Source organism: Caretta caretta, chromosome 8 (genome assembly GCF_965140235.1).
Source record: "Caretta caretta isolate rCarCar2 chromosome 8, rCarCar1.hap1, whole genome shotgun sequence".
NCBI classification, from domain to species: domain Eukaryota; kingdom Metazoa; phylum Chordata; order Testudines; family Cheloniidae; genus Caretta; species Caretta caretta.
Window position 1 is genome coordinate 97860783 of NC_134213.1, and position 26014 is coordinate 97886796.

The 26014-nt window shown below is 43.3% G+C and overlaps 1 protein-coding gene across 3 annotated transcripts in view; it reads right to left on the bottom strand.

Moving 5' to 3' along the window:
* The window catches only part of PODN (podocan), a 43529-nt gene extending 19856 nt beyond the window's left edge, over positions 1–23673 (bottom strand). The window contains exons 1-5 of one of the 3 annotated variants that reach the window (XM_048862127.2): positions 23543–23673; positions 16910–17172; positions 14038–14131; positions 12590–12654; positions 2761–2870 (exon numbers count right to left, since the gene is read on the bottom strand). In XM_048862127.2, coding sequence (XP_048718084.1) covers positions 2761–2870; positions 12590–12654; positions 14038–14131; positions 16910–17172; positions 23543–23645 — 635 coding nt within the window. In that variant the 5' untranslated portion in view covers positions 23646–23673. Of the gene's footprint in view, positions 1–2760; positions 2871–12589; positions 12655–14037; positions 14132–16909; positions 17173–22566; positions 22771–22802; positions 22894–23542 lie in introns of those variants that run through there. The other 2 variants (XM_075131839.1, XM_048862128.2) reach the window with 2 other exon arrangements.
* Positions 23674–26014: the final 2341 nt, after the last annotated feature.

The window sequence follows — 26014 nt, forward strand, 5'->3', positions numbered from 1 at the left end:
CAAACCATAACACTGGCCCCAAGCAGTCTCTGAGTGGTGGAGTGTTCAAAATCCAAACCTGGATCTCGATCTGTATTTTATGAATCGCCCCATCTTTAACAGGCTGAGACAAAGCCTGGGATCTGTACATAGCAAGACTTAGGTATGTTTGAAATCTGGATCTGAATTTAGCAGCTTGAGCCCAGCTCAGTGTTTGGCCACAAGGCAAAGGGAATCTATTGGAGCGATAGGCAACCTCAGAAAGTTTAGAGTTTGGACTTGGTACAGACACGTACCCAAAGTTTGGGTTCTAGTCTAAAGCAGTGGTTTTCAACCAGGGGTCCAGGGCCCCCTGGTGGGCCATGAGCAGGTTTCGGGGGTCCGCCAAGCATAGCCAGTGTTAGACTCACTAGGGCCCAGGACAGAAAGCCAAAGCCTTGCCGCACAGGGCTGCAGCTCAGGGCGCCAAGCCCCGCCACCTGGGGCTGAAGTCAAAGCCTGAGCAACGTAGCTTCACAGTGCCCCCTGTAACTCAGGCACTGTCTTTTATATGCAGAAAAACAGCTGTTGTGGCACAGTTGGGGGTAGAGTTTTTATAACATGTTGGAGGGGGAGCCTCAGAAAGAAAAAGGTTGAGAACCCCTGGTCTAAAGAAAAGGAGGACTTGTGGCACCTTAGAGACTAACCAATTTATTTGAGCATAAGCTTTCATGAGCTACAGCTCACTTTAGTCTCTAAGGTGTCACAAGTACTCCTTTTCTTTTTGTGAATACAGACTAACACGGCTGTTACTCTGAAACCTGGTCTAAAGCACATCCTGTCCTTGAGTTTGCAAAGTTGGGCTATAAATCTCTTGAGGATTGGTTATCTCAGGAGATTTCCATTATTTCTGCTTCCATGAAGGCCGGAAATAATACAAGAATAGCTTCTACGTTGCTATTTCAGAATTTCTGCTCTCAGAACTCAGGAGTGCAGAGACCACTGTGCAGATGAAAGAATAGACTTAACCAGTCTGTAAGAAAGACTTTTACACTTAAGGTGAAGGTTTGGAGGAAAAAACATTTTATTTCCCTTATGCACCAGTTAGCCCCATCCCTAGGTAAATTCCTCCCAGGAAGTCTTATCAGATAAGAGGAAACAGTTCTATCTCAGAGCGAGAGGAAAAGGAAACAGAGCCTTAACTTCCTTTCTTCCACAATTTTTATAACCGTGCAATGACAGTGATGTCAATGGAGCCACTCCCAATGTACACTTGTGCAAGTCGGAGGAGAATTGGGTCCAAACCATCCTCTGGTTGTTTTTACAAAAACCCACGGTCATAAACAATGGGTGACTACTCCCACTTCTATAGTCCCTTTGCTTCTGCATATGCTGCAGGAGGCACTGTGTGGCTAAAATCCTGGAGGCAGATTAACAGTATGATAGGGAACCACTTCCAAAGCAGGGATTGAAAAGCCTGCATTCTCTAACTTGTCCTAGGATTTTGTTGTGATTGTGGTGATGATTTGGGGGGATTTTTTGGACTCAACATAGAAACACAACAGCTCCACGAGCAGAGAACCACAGGACAGGATATTATTCACTCTGTGTGGTCAGCTATGCTTTTAACTGACAGATATCTGACTTTCTGAAAACCTCTCGTTCCAAGTCAGCAGAGCCTGAAAGTACATACTTTACTGGAGGGGAAAAGTACAACAGTTGAACCTCCAACTTAGGATCTTGTATCAGTCCAGCTCAGGAAACAACAAGCTGCTATTCTGCATTAAACAATGGTTGCTATGGGAGAGCTTGTGAAACTCACTTCAGAAAGAGTCCAGCTACTTAATGTGATGCAAGAACTCAGCAGCTTCTGTAATTCAGGTTTTGGAAGGAAGACACATGCATAAGCTGAGGTGCAGTCATGATGAAATATCACGCACGGTGAGCAACTGACCCAACCTCTTCAGGTAACTAATGGCTTACCAGACTAAGAGCCTAGAAGGTACTGAGCCAACTCAACTCCCCCTGAAGTCAATGGAAATTGAGGGCTCTCCGCATAATTGCAGGATTAGACCCTGTGCTAACGGTGCCAGCCAGCGCTAGCCACTTACAATTCAAATGTACACGTTGTAACCAGCAGCGGAGCTTGGGCTGCTCTTGCAATGGTCACTGCAGTAATGGAGGCTGTATCAATAGATTACACTGGACTAGGTAAAACTTCTGTGGAGCAGACCACGTTTCACCGCAGGCATGTGTACCCACAACTGAAATGAGGGTGGTCTGTGGCACTGCACTGGGGTCCAACCGAGAAAATCATCACTAAAGAGTCACGGTGGTGCCTAGAGAATCAGCCATACAAGGTTGAAGTACTGATGGGGGTTGGGAAGTACGTTGAACCAATACTATTGCATCATTAGCAACAGCTTTACAGTCTCAGCTTGATCACAGCCTTTCTGTGAAGGAGCTAAGGTGGAGTTGGGGATATTTGACCAATTAGTCACTGAATTGATTAATCAGTGCTGGTCCTTGCCACTCATAACAGATAAACACAAAAAAGATTTAGAAGATTATTAAAAATGTTGTGTGTATATTTGTGTGATGTCCAGCAAAAGCCACTAGAATGCATTCATCTGAGAGTGGTTTTGGTCCCCTCAGTAACATAAACAATCCTCCTCCTCCAAAAGTTATCTGCAGGCCAAAAATGGTTTCGGTAAACAATCTAAACAATCAGTTCTTCCCACCAACCCATTTGCGCTAAGCAGTGACAGAACATACTCCTCCTTTCACTTCTTGATCCCTTACCTCAGGTTTGGCTTCTGTCCGAACGTGAGCCCATAAATCTTTGTGATGTAATTGGCTGCAAAATCTGCACTGATCAAGGTATTTGGTAGGAATTTCGGAGCCAGAGTTAGCTGAAAAACAAATATTGGGGGGGAGAGGAAGCCAGTTAGATGCAATGAATGCTTTAACCACCAGTATTGGGTTAGCAACAGAATATTTGCAGGCTATTTACTTTGAAGAAGCAACAGTAAATGACCAAGTCCAAGTGGTCTCATTAAAAACAGTGAGCATTTCTGTCCTTACTAAATAATCTCTACAGGAAGGAGCTAGGCTTTTGCTTCAAAATGTTTGGATGGGTTTTGTTTTAATTGGAAGAAATCAAGGGTTCAGAGAGTAAATACATTTCATGTTATGGTCATAATTCCTGTGAAATACTGTGCCAAAATTTTAAAAAAGCATCATAATGCCCTCACTGCTAGAGTCTCATGTGAAAATAACTCACGTGGTGGTTACTCCACACTTTAGTTCCAAAGTCCCACGCGTGTTTGACAATCTCTTCAAAACAGGATGCAGATTACCAGGGGTGTTTTTTCCAAACAACACAGCAGAATATAATATCGGCACAAAAGCAAATATCTGATGTGTATGAAGAGTTACATCTTATTTGTTAAACACAGACAGTGTATTGGAAACAAAATACAGTGTTCTTATCCCAAAGAGTTTATAATCCAAACAAGACAGACACAGGGCTTGTTTCTCTTCATGGCACAGCGCTATTCAATATCTTTATCAATTATCTGGAAAAAATCATTGCTGGTAAAGTTTGCAGATGACAAAAATTGGTGGAGTGGTAAAAGATTAGGACAAGATTACTGAGAAGAATAGACAGGCCTGTAACCAGAGCTGATCCAGAGAACAGAAGGGTGTGCTGTCGACCGAGTGCTAAGATATGGGATGTGGACCTGAGGTTAAAGAGGATCCTAAAGGGAGCGGGAAAGAATCCACTGATCATCCTTCATGTGGGAACAAATGATACCGATAGATTCTCGCTGGAACGTATCAAGAGAAACTATGCCAGGCTGGGGAAGACGCTTCAGGAAATCGAGACTCAGGTGGTCTTCAGTGGGATTCTACCTGTTCCTAGAGAAGGGCAACAAAGGTGTGACAAGATGATGATGCTCAATAGATAGCTCAGGCAGTGGTGCTATAAGGAGGGCTTTGGGATATATGGCCACTGGGAGGCATTCATGGACAGAGGACTGTTCTCTCGGGATGGACTCCATCTGAGTAGGGAGGGAAATAGACTTCTAGGATGGGGACTGGCACAACTGATTAAGAGAGCTTTAAACTAGGAATTTGGGGGAGATGGGTGGGAGACGTCCAGGTAATCTCCATGCCAGATTTTAACATTGAGAGGGAAGAAAATGAAGTAAGAAAGGATACAGCTGTGGCTAGGAGAATGGACATAAGGAGGAAGGGCAGTAGTGGATACCAGTCTAATAGGTCATACTGGCGGTAGAATGTCCGTGCCCAATCAGGTGAAGAAAGTGAGTGAGGCCAAATAGCAAAAATTAAGATGTTTGTACACCAATGCGAGGAGCCTAGGTAACAAAATGGAGGAACTAGAGCTATGGGTGCAGGAAGTGAAACCAGATATTATAGGGATAACAGAAACATGGTGGGAGATAATTACTGGAATACAGTGCAAGTTCATTTTAAAAAAGGCTGTTGACAAATTGGAAAGGGTTCAGGAAAGAGCTACAAGAATGATTCCAGGTCTAGATAGCCTGCTTTACAAGGAGAGACTAAAGAAGCTCAATCATTTTAGTTTATCCAAGAGAAGGCTAAGAGGTAACTTGATCACAGTCTGTAATTACCTGTATGGTGAAAAGATTTCTGATAGTAGAGGGCTCTTTAATCTAGCTGACAAAGGTATAACACAAGATCCGATGGCTGGAAGCTGAAGCTAGACAAATTCAGATTAGAAATAAGGTGAACATTTTTTAAGTGAAGGTAATTAATCATTAGAACAATTTACCTAGAGTGTGATAGATTCTCTGTCACCTGGAGTCTTTAATCAAGATTGGATGTCTTTCTAAAAAGATATGTTCTGGAGAATACAACCAGAAGTTGTGGACTAGATACAGACATCAGTTGGTGAAATTCTATGGCCTGCATTATGCAGGAGGCAGACTACCTGATTATAATGGTTTCTTCTGGCCTTAAATACTTTGAATCTATAAATCGTTCTCTCACACAGGTTTTACACCAGTGTTACTCCATGAAGTTCAATGGTCCTACTCCAGACTTACAGTGATGTAAGTGAAGGGAGAGTCAGACCTATAGAGCAGGCAAGACACAATGAGACTCCACATGAAGGAATGTCAGTAATTCTTTTTTAAGTCATTACTCATATTATTATTAACACTTCATGAGGGCCTTGGGGAAGAACAGAGATTTTAATAAGGAATTGCTTGGCCTAACTTCTTAAATAAATGAATAACTGAAGAGTATTCAAGCTTCTCTTTCTGCTGGTATGCCAAGCATGCACTTGGCAAAGTTGTGTTTCTATCACCTTGTAGTTCACCAGACATATAACTTAGACTTTTATTTTTAAACCGAAAATAAATTTGTTTAATTTATTTGTCTCTTTCTCTCCTGTGTCGGTAGTTCCCTCCTTAGGCTGCCTGAAAATGTCTGATGGACACAAATCAAGCAAAAAGAGCCCTTTCCCCAAATCAATTATCCCCTGTGAAGCTTTCTCAGCACCAGAAATAATGGGTGGAAATTAGAGGCGTTTTACCAACGCCCAGCACTGACACCTCATTGCCTTTAGCTTTGGATGTACTCACTTGCTGACTTGGGAGATGTAATCTCATGGGAGTGGGTTAACGCTAACAAGCCTGGTCAAGAAGCTCTGGAAATGTGTCATAAAGCAACATTATGCCTATGTGTCCATATGTAACATTATGCCTTTTGTGTCATAAGGCAACATAGCAAAGCTTTTGATACGGTCTCCCACAGTATTCTTGCCAGCAAGTTAAAGAAGTATGGGATGGATGAATAGACTATAAGGTGGATAGAAAGCTGGCTAGATCATCGGGCTCAACAGGTAGTGATCAATGGCTCCATGTCTAGTTGGCAGCTGGTATCAAGTGGAGTGCCTCAAGGGTCGGTCCTGGGGCCGGTTTTGTTCAATATCTTCATTAACGATCTGGAGGATTGCATGTTTGCAGATGACACTAAACTGGGATGAGTGGTAGATACGCTGGAGGGTAGGGAGAGGATACAGAGGGCCCTAGACAAATTAGAGGATTGGGCCAAAAGAAATCTGATGAGGTTCAACAAGGACAAGTGCAGAGTCCTGTACTTAGGACGGAAGAATCCCATGCACTGCTACACAATAGGGACCAAGTGGCTAGGCAGCAGTTCTACAGAAAAGGACCTAGGGGTTACAGTGGACGAGAAGCTGGATATGAGTCACCAGTGTGCCCTTGTTGCCAAGAAGGCCAACTGCATTTTGGATGTATATGTAGGAGCATTGCCAGCAGATTGAGGGACGTGATCATTCCCCTCTATTTGGCATTGGTGAGGCCTCATCTGGAGTACTGTGTCCAGTTTTGGGCCCCACACTACAAGAAGGATGTGAAAAAATTGGAAAGAGTCTAGTGAAAGGCAACAAAAATGATTAGGGGGCTGGAGCACATGACTTATGAGGAGAGGCTGAGGGAACTGGGATTATTTAGTCTACAGAAGAGAAGAATGAGGGGGGATTTGATAGCTGCTTTCAACTACCTGAAAGGGGGTTCCAAAGAGGATGGATCTAGACTGTTCTCAGTGGTAGCAGATGACAGAACGAGGAGTAATGATCTCAAGTTGCAGAGGGGGAGGTTTAGGTTGGCTACTAGGAAAAACTTTTTCACTAGGAGGGTGGTGAAGCACTGGAATGCATTACCTAGGGAGGTGGTGGAATCTCCTTCCTTACAGGTTTTTATGGTCAGGCTTGACAAAGCCCTCGCTGGGGTGATTTAGTTGGGGATTGGTCCTGCTTTGAGCAGGGGGTTGGACCTCCTGAGGTCCCTTCCAACCCTGATATTCTATGATTCTATGATTCTCTACTATGGCATAATACAAAGAAATCAGACACAGGAACTCATTCATATATGCAATTAGTCACTTCCATCCAGGTTCAAGCTTTGCTGTCTGCATACATTGTCAGCTGGGTCAAAGCAGATACAGTAACTCCTCACTTAAAGTCATCTTGGTTAATGTGGTTTCGTTGTTACGTTGCTGATCAATTAGGGAATGTGCTCGTTTAAAGTTGTGCAGTGCTCCCTTATAACATAATTTGGCAGCCACCTGCTTTGTCCACTGCTTGCAGGAAGAGCAGCCCGTTGCAGCTGGCTGGCGGGGGCTTGGAACCAGGGTGGACCGGCAGCTGCCCTATCAGCTCCGCGCTCCCCTAAGTTCCCAGGCTATCAATTGCTGGCAGTTCAGCTGTCCCTCCCCCCACTGCCCTGTGCTGCTCCTGCCCTCTGCCTTGGAGCTGCTTCCCGAGCTTCCTGCTTGCTATGTGGGGGGTAGGGGAGGAAGAGGGGGCCTAATGTCAGGGTGTTCCCCTCCCCCCTGCTCGTGCACCCTGCTTACCCCATCTTCCATAGAGCAGGGGGGACACACGACAGGGCTCAGGAGGGAGGGAGCTTCCTGGCAGCAGCTGCGGTCTCAGCTTGCTGATCTACTTAATGAGGCAGTGTATCTAAGAGTGAGATCAGCGTACTTAAAGGGGAAATGCGCATCTCTCTCACACACACATGGTATGTGTCTCTGTCTGCCATGCTGTCTCCCCTCCCTCCATTCGTGCTGTCTTGTAGAGTGTGAGGCTACATTAACGACGAGTTAATGCTTGAGGGCTCAGCCAATTGCTAGTTCATCATTTAGCGGTAAGGCATTCCCTGGGAAATATCCCACCCTCTGACTCCACCACCTCAACCAAGCCTCACAATCATCATCACTGTGTACCAATATTAAATTGTTTTTTAAAACTTATACTCTGTGTGTGTGTGTGTGTATATATATATATATATATATGTCTTTTGTCTGATGAAAAAAATTTCCCTGGAACCTAACCCCCCCATTTACATTAATTCTTATGAGGAAATTGGATTCACTTAACATCATTTTGCTTAAATTTGCATTTTTCAGGAACATAACTACAACGTTAAGTGAGGAGTTACTATATATGAAACACACAACAGCCCTGGACAGCCCTGTGGGGCACTCAGAGAAATAACAGAACCACTAAAAACCACAGAGAAAGAAAATAGAGAGGAGGTGTTTCGTTCTGAAAGAAAGAAAGAAAGAAAGAAAGAAAGAAAGAAAGAAAGAAAGAAAGAAAGAAAGAAAGAAAGAAAGATCAAGCTGCTCAGATCCTTTTCTCGGCATCTCTTCCTCTTCCAGGATCAGCTTGCATCAACTATTTGGGATTGGACAGCTGCTGCTGCCCAAGCAGATTTCAGATATAAGAAGGCATGCTCAGATTTAGCAGAAAGAAGCAGGCAGCCCTTTCTTAATCTGTTTCACAGCTAGGTAGCAGGAGTAGAAGGAAGGGATACAATAATGATAGAACTGACACAACAACTGTCCTAGTGTTAGAACTTTCACTCATTGGCATTTATAACTGGATGAACTGTTTTGTGTGTGTGTTCACCAAGAGCCAAAAGATGGTTGAAGAGCACTAGGATCTTTGTGTATGTTTCCAGGAGCTCCATTGCACAGAAGTGTCAATATCAGATTTACCTTCTCATCACCCCTCTGCATTCTATCCTCTTGATATGAGGCAGACATGAGAAAAACATGGCTGCTCTCAAAAGCCTATAAACAAGTTACTCTGATGTTTGGCAAGTTATACTTTCATCCACCTCAGGTGCGTAGAAGCCTGTTGAAAATTACAGAACACATCTCCGAAGGGAAATCCCATTCTCTTACTAGAAATGGTAATGCGACCAGCTGAGGGAACATCACTGTCCTTTCTCTCACCTGCCATGACAGGTCTAACCAATGTTCAATCCAAGTGTGTGTTTTTGCATTCCAGGTATTGCCAACTAGGAAAAAAAAAACCCACAACACTCCCTGCAGGGGCCTCAATTGTCCGACAATAGCAAGTTTGTCTTGAGAGCTATTTGCTGTATCTGCTCCTGCAGAGAACGATGAATTTTCCAAACTTGTGCTGCTTCTCCTGCAGTACACAGGATGGATGGCGTGCTGAATGCACTATTCTAGGGTAATACCCATAGGACTGAATGGTGATTTTCATTGGTTGGCTCTTTGGAGAATGTATGTTGGGTTTTCATCGTTGTTAGAGTTAAAGTAGATTCAGTGGCTGGGCACTCTCCCATCACTATTGTCTAACACAGCGGTCTCCAAAGTGGGGTGCGCAAGACCACCCCTGGGGGTGCGCGGCAGGAGGAGCGCTGCTGCCTGGACCTTCGATTCTTTGGCCCTCCCCGCTCCATCTCAGGCGGCACACCGGTGGCAGCTCTCCTTTTTTCTTTTTCTTTTTCTTTTTCTTTTTTTTTTCTTTTTTTTTTCTTTTGCTTCCCTAGAGCTGGCCCTGGGGGCGCGCGATTCAAAAAGTTTGGAGCCCACTAATCTAGCAGCAATCTAGTGACTTGGACTAATGTGATTTTCTCTGCAGCCTTGTGGCTGCCCTCCTCCCCCTCTCCATATTACAGGTTTCTTTCCCCAACTGCTAACTGGTAGAGTAACCAATTACAGTGCTGCCATAAAAGTTGTCTTCAGGTTTTGGAACCAATTTTCTCCTTGCCCGCTGTAGACCCTAACACAAACAGAGAAGCCTTGGATCCAGTGAATCCCATATCACTACGGGAATACTGAGAAATCTAAAGCCTCCCTGACCCAAAGGGTTGATAATTATCTTAAAGTAATCAATATAGCAGCTCAGTGCCCTGCCCTACATTTCAGCAGGTGAGGTTTTTGGTAAAAATGTGGCCTGCTGTGGCTCCCCACAGGCTACGTGACCAAGGCTTCTTGTGGGTGTTCTTGGGGACTTTAAATAAGAAACGACAATATAAGTTATTTACTTATGGTGAGTGATACACCTACAATACAGCAGGGTTATGTATTAGTCTAGTTATGCTAATTAAAATAGCCACCCTGCCAATTTACCTGTCTGTGAAATAATCAGAACTGCCACTAACTAAAACAACATCAAGACAAGCCTCCTTCCATACAATGAGAGAAGTAAACTACCAGCAAACCCCTGCCCTCCTCCAAACACCACAGTTGCCTGAGCTGAAGCACTTCCCATGGCAGCATGGATGCAACACAAAACCAATCTGGTTTGTCCTGGCTCATGATTTCTGAAGACGTGTTATTTTTGTGGGTCCACAACTTCTCACTGTAACTGCTTCTGACAATTTGCTGATGTTTGCATTTTTATCTTGGATGTGTGTCTCTCCCTGCAACAGTCTCAGGAAAAGCCAAACACTTTGTTTTATCACACAGGAAAAGTTGGACTGCAAAGTTCTGGAATATTAGTCACAGCCTGGCTTGTTCTTCTCTTTTATGGATCTACTTGCTGCCAAGACCATTACATGGACATGTGGCTTGAAAGAGTAGAGAATGTGATGTAGTTGTACTAAGGGGCAAATTCTGAGCTCAGTCACACCAAGGGAAATCCATGATGTTATTATGGATTTGTCCTGGCAGGACATTTAGACCAGAATCTGGCCACATGGTGTGTAATCTAAAGGCCAAAGGATCACAGACATTAAAAAAAAAAGTGTGGTTAAACAGATAGAGAATTTCATTTCTTTTTCTGTCTAAAAGGGGCTGTCTGTTTGCACAGCTGCACTTTCTCCTTTTCCCACTGACCTGTGCCTGGTGCTTTAAGCCATACTTTTCTGTGACATTACGTTTCCTTCCATAGCAAGTAATTGTGTGGGTTCATTTAAAAAAATGGTTTCACTGCAGAACCAAGCGGGAGTAAGGTGATATCAGAGAGGGTATTTCCATTCCTGTTGAGATAGTATAACCTTTTCATCAAGGCCTGGGGTATCTGTCGTGACTGCTACCATGGGTCATCAGCAGGGACCTGAGACCTTTAACCACTAGACGTGTGCGCTCCAACCATTTGAGCTAACGAAGTAACTTGATTAGCTGCTAGCAACAATAGGCACTTAGTCTCTTATGTGAACCAGACACTACCGTGGGACACACAGCACACAATAAATTGCGGGGAATGGGGGTACACTTCCATCATGTCCCAGAACCTCAGTAGCACCAGCTCATCTTTAACATCCACTTCCACTCACTCCACAGTTCTCCTAAGCCACAGAACCCACATTTGGCGGGCAGTTGTCTCTACTATGCATGTGTATAGCTCCTGTAGACACGATGGGAATGGGATCCATGGAGAATGTTGTGGTTCAGTTCTTGGCTGTTCATTATGAGAGTCCCACACCAAAGTGTTAGGACCTGTTTTTCAATGCGGCTTAACCCAACCTCTTCTAGTGTGTGTGCAGCTTTGTATACCTGCACTCACAGTTTATGTGCACTATCATCTCTGTGTGCCGGTGAAAAAGTACACCAACTAGGGCCTGATCCAAAGCCCACAGAATCATAGAATCATGGACTGCAGAGCTGGAAGGGACTTCAAGAGGTCACTCAGTTCTACCCCATGCACTGAGGCAGGACCAAGTATAGCTAGACCATAACTGACAGGTGTTTATCGAATGTATTCTTTAAAACCTCTAATGATGGGGATTCCACAACCTCCCTTTGACGCCTATTCCATACTTAACTATCCTTATAGTTAGAAAGTTTTTCCTAATATTGAATTTAAATCTCCCTTGCTGCAGACTAGCCTATTATTGCTTGTCCTACATTCGGTGGACCTGGAAAACAAGGGCTGTTACAAAGAGGACAGTGATCAATTAACATATTTGAAGACATTTTTCAGTGCCCCCCTTAATCTCCTTTTCTCAAGACTAAATACTCCCAGTTTTTTTAACCTTTCCTCACAGGTCAGGTTTTCTAAATCTTTTATCATTTTCATTACTCTCCTCTGGACACTCTCCAGTTTATACACATCTTTTTTAAAGTGGCACCCAAAACTGGAGACAGTACTCCAGCTTTGGCCTCACTAGTGCCAAGTAGGGCTTAATGATTACCTCCTGTGTCTAACATCGGTGTCATACAGTGCTACTGCCTAGTCAGTAATTCCCCATTTTGTATTTGCGCATTTGATTTTCCCTTCTAAATGAGGTGTAGTACTTTGCACTTGTCATTATTGAATGTCATCTTCAAGTCAGTGGGAGTCTCTCTCTTGACTTAGTGGGCTTTGGATCAGGTCCACAGTGAGTGCAGGTTATAGACTTTACATGTTCAAACACCACATGGTCAAATGAGCTTGTGGATGAAAACTCTTTTGCCTGTATATGCGTGAAGTAATGGATTGAAATCACTTGTGCGCTATTGCCTCAGTGCAGAAGTTTACACTGATTCCAGATGGTATTAAACTCTGTGCACACAGGTGAGAGCTCTATTTTGAGTGATTAATTTCTACCTCTCTCTTACCGATTGATGCACTCTTAAAACAAACGTCTTCACACAACATCTTAAGAGCATAAATAGCCCTTTTGCCTTAACAGTTTTGCAGCATGACGGAAGTTTTAATTGTAGATAGCCCCAGATGAGCCCTGATTGGAACTACACACCTCAGCACAACATGACAGGCATGGAGAACAAACGTATTTTTTAAAATCATCATTATTGTTTAACTTTATGAATAATGCCAGAAGGCATCTACAAAAACCATGTCCCCTCTTACCTTATTGTTTGCAAGGTACAAGTAATTCAGATTCTCCAGCTGTTCAAATGCCTCCTCTGGAAGCCCTTCAAACAACAGGAATGATTTACAGTCAGCACCCTTTGTGAATGAGAATGCTAGAGGGGCTTTTTTGTCTCCCAAAGGATATCTATAATGTAAGTTTTAAATATTTTTCAGAAACAACCTGACACATGCTTTTCATTGTTGTTTCATTTTCTGTTATTATAAAGGCTAAAGAGATTCATAAAAAGAGCTGTCTGAACAAAGCACATTGCTTAGCCTGTAGTAACGAGCGTGATGATCAGAAGATGTAAAAGAATGCACCGGATTTAAGGTCGCTTGCTGTGGGATATATATTACTAACTGCACAGAGCATCCATGCTGCCTGGGAAGAAAGGACAGGAATCAAATGTGGATTTTCTTCCCTCCCCTGCACCTCAACATCTTTAGAGTTTTTTGGTTAATTTCTTTTTATGAACTTGTAGAAAATTCTTCTCATAAGGACATAGTCTAAATCATAGCATATTTGAAACTTACAGCTCAATCATGCACCCACTGAAGTTAATGGAAGAAGTTTCACTATTAACTGAAAAGGGAACAAGACCAGGTCCTGAATCTATTAAGTAAAATTTTCATTTTGCTGTGCATTATCGATGTACAATGGCCCAGTGCTTCCAATCAAGTCTACTTGTACACCCTGAAATAGGAGGCTGCTCCTGTTATCCGTTTGAGTAGTAGGGTGCACCTCACAGACAGGATCACACCAGAGGGTGTTGACAGCAGTACCATTCTGAATCACACACCTTCCCCCTTTATTATCATGTGGCTCTTCCCCAGCCTCTCTTTTCTTCCTCTTTCAAAATCTGGCCTTTTCCTTATTAACTAAATGGCAATGTTCGAGTGCTTGACTTATCCAGCAAAACTTGCCTGAAGCAGTCAAAGTGGGTTGACAGAAAGGGTGGGAGTTATGTTATTTTTAATTAATATGGTTTGGTTCCAAAGGTTTTGAGTAATTAGACATCAAATTAACTGAATTGAACTGAAGGAGTGAATTAAGGAGCAGGCTCTGTCATAGGGAATTTGTTCAGCATGCAGATATTTCTGGATCCAATTTGGATTGTACTGATGCGCTCTAGAGGGACTGGAGGGAGTTTCCTGGATATGCGTGTACTATGCCACAGTACATAATATTGCTGCCATGTCTCTTCCTTTGGTACAAGGAGGACTGCATTTTTATGCACTGAGCATTATTTTTCAGATGATGAAGTGCCTCCACGTTTTGTGTGCTGGCCAAAGGAGTGACACTGATTAGCCAACCATTCTAATCATTTAATAACATCTGAGCACACACACCGTTCCTCACGCCGTCCATCTGTGACCACTGACTGGCTTGCTGCAGTGCTCATCAGTGGCTCTCTATACTCTGATGCTTGGCTTTTCCAGCTTACCTTTCGAAGTGAGCCTGTTGTTCTGTAAATTGAGCGTTTCTAGTCTGTAAAGACGTGCAAGCTCTTCTGGAAAGATTTCTTCTATCTGGTTATTCTAAGGAAAGGAAGAATAGAAATCATCAGTTAAGTAATCAGAGAAGGACCCTAGCTCTGAACTTTTGGAAATTTTGGATCTGGATCTGAATGTCAAAAATAGACCCTTGACTATAAAGGCCAAACTCAGATCTCAAATCTGACAAACCCAAAGTTAGCAGAATTTGAAATCTTGCAAAGCCATGTTCTGCAGCTTGGGATCATCCCTAGAAATATCCAGGTCCTGTACTTTATGAGGAACAGGTTCTAGTAAAGCCTATAATGCCCTTAGCCAGAGACAAACCCTCTGAACAGCTGGCAGGTAATTAAAGCACAGCTTTACTCTGAAAAAGGACTATGTAAGACTGGCATATTGGGGGGGGGGGGTCCCAGGTTTATTTTCTGTCAGTGGTTTTATTTTTTTTAAATCAAACGTGATTGGTTTTATAAGTAGAATGAAAGATTTTTTTCCGAACTGCAAACTCATCATGAGATCTGAAAGTCAAGTTGGGTTCTATTTCTGACATGCCACCGCTAATAAAGAATCTGCCATCAGACTTTAGTTAACATTATTTTATAGTATACAAGGCTTAACAGCGTTCATATTCGTATTAAACATGTATATTATGGTAGCATCTATAGGCCTCAACCAGGTCAGTGGCTAAGAGCTATATATAGAAAATTACAGCCTCTTCTCCAAAGAGCTTACAGTATGGAATCCTGTCCAGTCTCCCACAGCCCATCTAGTGGGCTAACAGGAGTTAAACTTCTGTTTTGACAGTAAAATAGCTCTAACTGGAACACACCTGGAGCAGATCTGTTGAGTAATAAGGTGTCATTTTACATTACAACTTTTCTGACTACAGCTGTGCATTGATTGACAACTCTGAATTTTCCATTGCAAAACTGTGCACTCCATCAATTTATCAAACATGATAAATACCAAAAATACACTAATTAGGGACCACAGGACACATTCCATACCAGCGGGAATCTGCAGTCACTGCATTGACTGTGGAATTACTTTGAATTCACACTGCTTTAACTAAGCACACAATCTGGCTCACGTTCTCCAGTAAAAAAGAATAATTATGAATGTGTTCCACTGGCCTGGTGCTACAACATTTCAAAACTTATGAATGAATAGCAATCAACACTTGATCAAACGCTTGCCTGATGGGGAGCAGTAACACAGCACCACTGTGGCAAGCAAGGAAAGGGAAGGGCTTAATTTTAAGGACTTTCAGTCAGACTTGATAAACACCAGCATTAATCACCTTGTCTTGAACACAACTGCCCTGCTCTACCAGAGGCCTCAGACGATGGATCAAAGGGAGGAAAAATATGCCTTTAATTAAATTGCAACTTACTAAACTCCTGCAAAAACCCCTTCTTGGCAAATGAAGCTACTGACAGCACAGTGTGAGTTGATTCTTCTAAGGACCTGTCGACATGGGAAAGTTAGACTTGTATAACTAAGGCATGAATTTAATCCAGTGTAGTTACAGTAGTATAATCCCCTAGAAAGCACTCTGACATCAGCATGAGTGCCTTTATTACATTTAGTTTGTCAGTCACTTGGGAAGAGGTTTAACTAAAAAAAAAAAAAAAAGCCACCCTCCAGAATGAGAGTCCACACAGAGGGTTATGCTGGTAACACTTTCGCATGTAGACAAGGCCTAAGAAGTTTAGAACATATATCCTCACACATGCATACCCTTGCCCTGAAAAACCACTCAGCCTTAATAAACATAACCATTATTTAGGGAAGTGAGCTTATTATGCCTACTGCCTTCCATTTTAAAATGATCCACTGGGATCATATTGCTGAACTTGGCTTGGATGAGGTCAGCACCAGCTGCGTGCAAGGGCCTCATCTATGGAATTCCCTCCCTGTGGGTTCCCAACGAGGTCGCAAGATGGCTGTTTTCAGCCCTTGTAAGTTCTTCTCATTTGGATGATTTTGCTCATCACGACCATTTAACTTCCCATGTTTCTGTATAGATGGGGGCTTGGGGGATGTTTGGCACTGGGGGTAGGGCAATGCATCTGGGCCAGTGGATCCTGTTTATGATATTTCAATTAATAAGTGAGACGAGGGAACTTCTTGGCAGCTGCTGCAGTTACACCAGGGAAGAATTAAGCCTGGGTTTTCAAAGGGAGAGCAGAATTAAGAATTATTATACACTGGAGGCTCTTATTTGAGGAAAAATTCTCCTCTGAGCCACAAGGAAGGTCTCAACTTTGATCATTTGCTCTCCTTACACAACCAGATCTCAGGGAGGAGTAATACCAGAGTTAAAGGTCTCCCATACCTGTCTGAGGGGAAAAAAACGTTTTAAAATAAATGAATATAAACTTCAATGTAATTAATATTTGTCAGGCACAGAATCTTTCTGCTGATCAGATCGCTGACCTCTGAGCCAGGAAGGTGAAAGAAGAAACAGAAAGGGAAAATCAGAGAGCCAGAGATGCAAGCAGCCTTGGGAGCTAGGGGTAGGGAATCTTCTGGGGACTAATCCATGGGCTGCCAGGGCACAGTGTGGCCCCAGCCTAGCCATCAGGGCTGCTCTACCTTGTGCTCCCCACTGTCTTAGACCACATGGGTTTTATGGCAGTGAGAAACAGCTGAGGGTAGGGATGCCCTGCCATACATTTTCTCTACCCACAGCCAGTCCCAGAACACCCCAGCTCTGAGGCAAGTGGATAGGCCCCCACTGGCTCTATTCAAAGGAGCCATGGGATAGCGCTGAATCAGGCCTGCTGTTTTGGTGAACAATCCTGTTGTGTTTTATTTTACCTGCAAGGAAAGGTGGTTTGTTGACTCTGGTAAATCTATGGGAAATTCTTTCAGATCGATCCCTCCACAATCCACAACTCCTTCCTGGGTGCAGGTACAGTCTCTAGGGCAGTCCGGAGCCAGGAAATTAGGGTCTGGATTCAGTAATTTGGATGAATTTTCCAGAAACTCATTGTCTTCATCATTGTGACCATGGATCATATTGTAGCTAAATACCAAAAGCCACAGCACCAGCAGGGATCTGCTGTTTGGAAGCATTTCCACTGAAACCAAACAAACATCACGGTAAGTGGGGAGTTAGTATTTTTGCAGGCTAAATACTATTTCTGTTTTAAAGCCCAACACAAACTACAAGTGGAAGGTAAAGGACCTAATCATTTCGGGTTGACTGCCACATAGCAGGCGATTTAAACAATAAAAATCACACCAAATAGCAGAATGGGTCTAATTGCCGTGCGGGCAACCAAGCTAACATCTCAGCATCAGTATTGTCAACCCCACAGATTCAAAAATCCTGAGTCAGCCTCCTAACAATAAAGCGATTGGCAAAAATCATGAGATTTTTTATAAAGTTTGTATTGTGCTTTTCTCTTTTCACTTCTAAATTGGTTGTGGTGATTTTGGCTCCCATTGCAGGAGCTCTCCCCCCAACATCTGCCTGTCCCCCTGCCCAGCAACTAATTCTGCCCCCTCAATTCCCCATCAGCACTGCCCTTCCAGTTTCACTTCTGCTCCTTCTGCAGCTCCTGGACCCTTTCCCCTCCCTCACCCAGGCCTGGCAAGGACCTGCAACAGGATTCCCTTTTCCCCTTTCCAGGCTAGGGCTGGGAGCAGCTCCAGGAGCTTTTTACCCCCCATTGTCCCTTCCAGTCTGGGAGGGAAGAGGAGGAACAGTCCCTTTGCTCACAGGAAGAGAGGGAGGGAGCAGAGCTGCCCTGAGCTCTTTCTGCTTCCTTCCACACACACCCCCCCCCCCACACAGTGAAGGTGTCAGGTTGCAAGGGAGATAGAGAGAGCTCAGCCTGCATCCTGCAACAGCCCTGATTGGCTTCCCTTCTCCAGGAGCCAGAGAAGCAAGGAAAGCAGCCAATCAGAAGGCGGTTTCCCCCTCCAGGCAAAACTAAAATTCAGGAGAGGACTGGAGTTTCTCGCATCATTACCGGACTGACTCCAGGCCCAGTGGAAACTGAGACTTGGCAAGACTGCAGCATATTTCAATTAGCCAGCCCAGCTGTGGAAACCCTCCACCTGTCTGTATTATTGCCAGATGGCATTACGACCGTTCACGTTTAATTTGTTCCTCATAATGGTTTGCCACAGAGCCTAGCAGATCTGCCCTTTTAAGCACACATAAGTATCTTGGTAAAGTAGGAATTCTACAGTAAGTGCATGAAAGAGGCTAAAGGACCAGGGGTGCAGAGGGTGGCTATTAAGAGCTCCATCTAAAGAGGAAGCCCTATGCAGTGCACAACAAGGCATTTTATTGGACCTACAGAACTCGGAAGTATGCTACATATTCTTGAGCACCACCTGTTGGACGTCATTAGCTATTTACGCATAACACAGCAATCACACTTACAGAGCAGCGGCACTGGTGATTCAACAGACAACTCTTCATAAATACTGACCCACTGTTCCCTCCTATTTGTAATCACATCTCATCCCTGTGAGGATTGTAGTAGTTGTCATATGGAACATTAGGAAAGCATTTCATCTGTCCAGCTAAGGTATATAAGAACGGCCATACAGGGTCAGAACAAGGGTCCATCTAGCCCAGTATTCTGTCTTCCGACAGTGGTCAATCCAGGTGCCCCAGAGGGAATGAACAGAACAGGTAAGCATCAAGTGATCCATTCCCAACTTCTGGCAAACAGAGGTTAGGGACACCATCCCTGCCCATCCTGGCTAATAGCCATTGATGGACCTATCCTCCATGAATTTATCTAGTTCTTTTTTGAACCCTGTTATAGTATTGGCCTTCAAAACATCCTCTGGCAAGGAGTTCCACAGGTTGACTGACTGTACGTTGTGTGAAAAAATACTTCCTTTTGTTTGTTTTAAATCTGCTGCCTATTAATTTCACTTGGCGACCCCTAGTTCTTGTGTTATGAGAAGGAGTAAATAACATTTCCTTATTTACTTTATCCACAACAGTCATGATTTTATAGACTTCTATCATATCCTCCCCCTTAGTCATCTTTTCCAAGCTGAAGAGTCCAAATCTTATTAATCTCTCCTCATACGGAAGCTGTTCCATATCCCTAATCATTTTTGTTGCCCTTTTCTGAACCTTTTTTGAGATGGGGAGACCACATCTGCATGCGGTATTCAAGATGTGGGCGTACCATGGATTTATATAAATGCAACATGATACTTTCTGTCCTGTTATCTATCCCTTTCTTAATTATTCTCAGCATTCTGTTTGCTTTTTTGACTGCTGCTGCACATTGAGTGGATGTTTTCAGAGAACTATCCACAGACTCCAAGATCTCTTTCTTGAGTGGAAACAGCTAAATTAGACCCCACCATTTTCTCTGTATCTCTATATGACCCATAGTATCTGAGTACCTCATGGTCTTTAGTCTTTTTATCCTAATAGTGCCCCGATGACCTAGGGGGAATTAAGGCACAGGGAGACTTGCGCAAGGTTACACAGAGGTTTGTGGCAAAGTTGGGACTTCAGCCTTGAGCTCTCCAGCCCCAGACTAACACCCTAACCATTAGCCCATTCTTACTCTCCCTTTATGTATTTTCAGTTTCTTTTAAAGCAATTTAGGAGCTGGAAACAAGGAGAGGAATAAAGGTCATGTGACTGGGCAGTGCCATGTCGACCACAGTTTGAGAACCACTGCATTATTGTTTCAACGTGTCTCAAGAGTGGCTACCCCGGGCGCCGTGTGGCTGCAGGGGTAGCAGCATCCACTGAACTAGACCCAGCTACTGAAGTAAGTTATTCCCTTTCTCACACTGAGAAACGCCAGGTCCTTGGAGAGATTTATATATGAGGTTATGCAATGTTATTCTTATGCAACTGTTGATCATAATGTTCCACAAAGTTTTGCATATGGAAATAAATTCCCATCACTACACAGTGCCCTGGTTAATGTAAACAAGGTGTGCTGGAAAATAGTGACTCATGCTGTCAGGATGGCCCTACACTGCGTCTGTTTTATATGCATTGAACCGTAATGAAATCTTGAGCTACTGCAGTAAAATATGGTCTGGATCGTCCATTGATTTTGGACAGCAACATTTATCTGAACCTTAGAGCCTTGGCTATTATTCAACCTCTATCTTTCTGGCTGCAGGTTGGAATAATCTAAACAGAAGTTAAATATCTGCCGAATGAGCCAGCTGGCGCAGGCCCAGCTCCCTCTGTTTCATTCTTAGCACGTCTCAGGTTTCATAGATGATGATTTGCAGTAAGAGCTGGTAGTGGCCTTTTATTTTATCCTTTCTTCTTTTTTCAGTCCTGCAGAGGATGCAGCATTTGAGACAATGTGATCTAGGGTCTACTGCATGCTCCAGCCAGTTCCAAACATGGAAGGTCCTGGAACAGCCTTTCTGGGATAGCTGGTTTGTATTGATACTGCTCCTTCAAGATCCAAACATAATGGGTTGTCGCCCTTAATATGACATAATTACTCCATTCAGTTCTGACAATCAATGCTTCTCTTTTGAGTTCAGAAACAAGAACCTCTCAGAGCCAGGTTTTCAGATGGTGTGAACTGGGAGACCAGCTGTTTTTGAGCAAGTGAGAATCTGGCCCTCAGATGCATTGGGTTTGTCTATGTTGCAATTAAACACCCGTGGCTCGCCTGGGTCAGCTGTCTCAAGATATGTCTACACTGCAATGAAACACCTGCGGCCCTGCAGCTGGCCCCAGTTTAGCTGACTTGGGCTTGTGGGGCTCAGGGCCTGGGGCTATGAAATTGAAGTGTAGACCTTTGGGCTCAGGCTGGAGCCTGAGTTCTGGGCCCCTCCTCCCTTACAGGGTCCTAGACTCTGAGCTCCAGCCTGAGCCTACATGTCTACATCAGAATTTTACAGCCCCATAGCCCAAGCATGAAGCAGCTGACACAGGCCAGCCCCTGGTGTTTTATTCCTGTGTATGCCTTTGTTTTTACAAAACTTTAGGCACTCCAGAAGTAACTGGGCCAGATTTGTTACCAGTTTAATTGGTGTAAATCTAAAGTAAATTAATGGATTGGAATGGAGTTACTCTAGACGTCTACTCGTGTGAGATCAAAATGTAGCGCAGTGCGTCTGCTAGCAGTGAGGTATATAGAACTCTTGAATATTTAGTTTCAGAGTAGCAGCCGTGTTAGTCTGTATTCGCAAAAAGAAAAGGAGTACTTGTGGCACCTTAGAGACTAACAAATTTATTTGAGCATAAGCTTTCGTGAGCTACAGCTCAATAAGTGAGCTGTAGCTCACGAAAGCTTATGCACAAATAAATTGGTTAGTCTCTAAGGTGCCACAAGTACTCCTTTTCTTTTTGAGAATATTTAGTGCCAGACCTGACCTCAGAAACCTGACACAGCTAATTGGTTTATCGTTGTTACCTAATCTTTCCTGATGTCTTCTGAAAGTATTGAAAAGCTAGAAAAAACACAGTTTCTGTTTTTTTTAAATCATATATTGATTTGTTCTTATAGCTGATGAAAAAAGGACTAATTAAAATATTTTAAATGTCAGCCAGAGGCAGCCCTGGTGTAACTACATTGAAGTCAATGCAGCAGAACCAACTTACACCAGAGCTATAGTTGGCCTGACCGTTTTTGGACTCAAACTAGTGCTTTTTGACACTTTTACATAGACATCAGTTGACTAAAGCGAGGTGAGAGTGTAAAATCTGGTATCATGTTCTAATATGCGAGAGGAAGTCTCACACTGCTGCCATCAATATGTGCTTTTCTGCTACAATGCCTTTGAAGTGATTATTGCTAGGGTGCCACAGAGTGACACTTTGGATAAGGAACATCTGCTTGCTTCTGGAGTTCAGGAAGTAAATGTAGGCATGGATTTTGATTTCTCTTAGTTCAAAGAAAGCTTGAAGAGACTAACCCTGTTAAGATCACTAAGAGCATAATCCAAAACACATTAGTTTACTAAGGGCCTGATCCAAAACCCCTTGAAGTCAATGGAAAGACATCAGTGAACTTTGGATCAGGCCCTGTGCCTCAGAACAAAATTGCAATTGTATTGGAAGTCAGCGCAGGGTTTCTTCTGGGTTGTGTCTGCACCTTCTGATTTCATTGTGCACGGTTCCATATAGAACCAAAATTTACTCCATCACATTGCAGCTACCATCATCCACTGCAGTACCAGCAGCCCAGTGCTTCAGCAATCAGCCTCAAGCAGCAAGGGAAGTTGCAGGAGTCAGTTACACTGTACAGTAAGGAAGATGATCTGAACAAACAGCATAAGCATGTTCTCTATATTTCACCATCATGTCTACAGCTCTCCACACTCAGCCTTACAAGACAGTTTCAATTTTAAAAAACATGATCTTCATTTGTTTTTAAGATCAGCAGGTCATGTGTATTTGTTATTTGCATTAAATGTCTTTTCTAAAGGCTGTAGCTAAAAGGCAGGCTTGTTCAATGCTCTCAGTGTACCAAACTGTTACAAAATAAAGTGCTAAAACAACTCACCGTTGTTGACAGAGATCAAATGAATGGAGAAAAGCGTTTCTCTTGCCCCCAAAGGCTCCCCTTAGTTCATGCCATGTCAGTTACACACACTGAGCACAGAAAGATATTTTCCCTTTCCCAAGTCAGATCCTTTCCAGATGTGAGCAGCAAAACTAGAGCGAGAAATAGGCAACCGTCTCCCAAAGAGAATTTCCTGTCCTTTCCAGTGAAATCAGAGAGGAATTTTCCAAACTTACCGAATGGGAAAATGTGAGCAGAGATAAGGGGGGAAGCAGCTGTAGTCTGAACATAAAGACTTGGGCAAGGAACAACCTCCAGTCTTTCTTGTCAGCACACTTTGCGAGACCAACAAGAGATGCCAAAAAGAGGAGCAATTTAAAGAATTGATGGAAGGGAAGCAAAGGCTGTACATGCTTAACATTTCACTGCATGATATTTACATTGTCAGTGCAACTTCATTAATTTATTTATTTAAGGAGCATGACAAATTCTGGATCTCCCACCCACTCTGCTGTTGGGACTGGCTGAAATGAACAAATTCTTCCCATCTTTTCCTCTCTAGCTCTCCTTGATTTTCACCCCATCAGCAGACCTTCAGGGACTAGAGAAAGCCTGCAAAATCCCAGAAACCTCAGGATAGAATTCCAGAATCTGGGACAAACAAAAAATCCTTCCTTCATCCCCAGTCCATCTTCCTCCTCTTCACTCCCCACATCCCAGCATTTCACTCACCTCTCCCTCTCTCCCACCCCCAATAATCAGTTTTGGTCAGGATCATTGCATTTCCTGTTCACTCTCCTCTTTGCAGGAGGGAGATGAGCTGCTCTTTAGAACATAATTAACTCTGAGTGCAGTAGCATTTCCAGGCAATGTGATGGGTTTTTTTACACCAGGAGTGGGTTATTCCAGTCAGAGGTGGCATACTGTAAAGAAAACAATCTGTTGCGTGAATGGCCTGCTGTGCCTTGTACTGTACCTGTAAGAAACCTGCAGGCAAGCTCTCCCTGCTCAGAAAAAGGCCTTCCCGGTCCTTGCTGTGCTCCAAAAAAGACTCTTCCCTTCAGACTCCAGCTGAACATTTAGTTAACACCGGTTCAGCTGTTTTGTCCCCCTCTTCTTCCAGGCTTGTATAATCAACTGGAACTGATCCGCCCCAGACCATGAGCAGGTTCCCAGAAGTCAGTGTGGGAAGTGTATGTTGTTATTTTTTTAAAAAATTGGCTGCTGTGTTTTAAAATGATTCAGAGATCTAGGATTTATTCCACACTTCCCACCCTCCTCTGCCACAGTCCCCATTGTGTGACCCCCTAGACCACACACAACAATCTGTTTTCAGGGAGCAGAAGACCATTATGGAGGGGTCTGGTGCTGCTTTGCTCAGAGTAACGTGTGCCTCTGAAAATCAGATTATGCAGAGAGGAGAAGCAGGAGGTCAATGGCAGCCCAACTCATTAATCATTTTAGAAAAAAGACAAAAGTGAGAGGGGGCAGGACTTGTTCTCTCTTGGGAATGATATTTTTCCTGAGTCTTGTGCTTTGTTTTAGATTAATCATGATTCAAGATACTCCCAAACTGTTGCTTTCCGCACTTGCTTATCCCCTTCTAGCACACCCCATGTGTGCTCTTTCCTATGTGCTCAGCCCCAGTCCCTTTGCATTTCCATTATGAGAATCTGCTAGACAAACCCCTCCCAAACCAGTCCTTTAATCATGCCAAGTCTGAATTTGCTTCAGTGACTATTAATCCAAACTGAAGGGCATGACTCCCATATACTTATGTAACCATTAGTATGTGACTGTAGCTATCAGTTAGATGAGATCCGCTGTGCAGACATATAAAGGAAGCTGTGCCTGCCCCCAGAGAGCTGACAATCTAAGCCTAAGGAACACATGCAGAAAATATTTCCAGCCAAACTCATTTAGTGTAATGCCCCACCTCTAAGAGTGCCATAGCCAGTTGATAACATTAGCAGTTAACACCTGCAAGGAGGAGTATTTTTAGCCTGAAAAGCTTAAGTACCAAAATTTAAATCGTGATACAATCCCTTCTGCAGGTCACTGGGATCTGCAGAAATAGGTCCTTAAGCAGTCTGGTTTTGACGGGACGACTACCTATTTAAAAAAGAGAACGAGGAGTACTTGTGGCACCTTAGAGACTAACAAATTTATTTGGGCATAAGCTTTTGTGATCTAAAACCCATTTCATCGGATGCATGGAGCGGAAAATACAGTAGGAAGATATATATACACAGAGAACACGAAAAGATGAGGGTGTCATACCAACTCTAAGGAGACAAATCAATGAAGGCAGGCTATTATCAGCAGGAGAAAAAAAACCTTTTGTAGTGATAATCAGGATGGCCCATTTCAAACAGTTGACAAGAAGGTGTGAGTAACAGTAGGGGGGAAATTAGCATGAGGAAATCGTTTTCAGCTTGTGTAATGACCCATCCACTCCCAGTCTTTATTCAACACTAATTTGATAGAGGCTCCGACAGTTTCTTTATCAATATGATAAATGATCAACAACCTAATTTCAGGTTTTGATAAAAATAGTGACATATTTCAAAAAGAAAAAGATTATTCACTGAAGCCCACAAACAAAGGGGAAACTTTATAAAGGTTTAACTGCTGAAGCTGAAATTTTTGGTCATATGAGCTGGGAACCTGAAACTACTAAGGCTACTGCCTGAAGTAGAAGTGTTGTTTTTTTAAGGCCTTTGATACCAGAAAAGTTATTTTCACTATATAGAAGAGGCTAGTAGTCAAACATTTCCTGTGCAATACTTCACTGCCTGCCAGGGAGAATCAGAGAGATGGGGGAAAAGGAATCAGGTTAACACAAAAAGCTAAGGTACTTGAAATAGCAGCCTGCTCGAGTTCCACCACTTCATTCAGTTTGGAGCACGCTGTCAATGTAGAGATGCATACATTCTGAAGGTCAGGAAAACGGATGATCAAAAGGTATGGAGGATCTTAGTTATGAGATAGTGAAGAGCTTAAGTCTATGTTACTTGGAGAAGACAAGGTTATGAAGGCAAACAGGGAATCTTCTTGTACGTACAGGTTCTTAAAGAGGTGACAGGCTTCAGTAATGATTTATTTATTTTATGCAACATATGAGAAACACATGGACAGTCTGGAAATGAAAGACACATGCAAACCAAGTTTAGGTTACATCAAAGAAGGACTTTGCCCCCATTCCCCATCACCAGTGGATGAAGCAAGTGATTCTTGTGCACAAGCAGAGCTTAAATCACCACCAAATTTGGGGTCATGAAGGAATTTCATTTTACCGCACATGAGCAGGGAACTTAGTGGTTTTCACCTCTCACTAACACTTGAACAGATTCGTCTCTATTAGGATAAGATGGGGCGTAAACATCCCATGTGATCAGATTGTTGTGGCTATAAAAGGTAAGAACATTGCACAATGGGGGAATCCTGA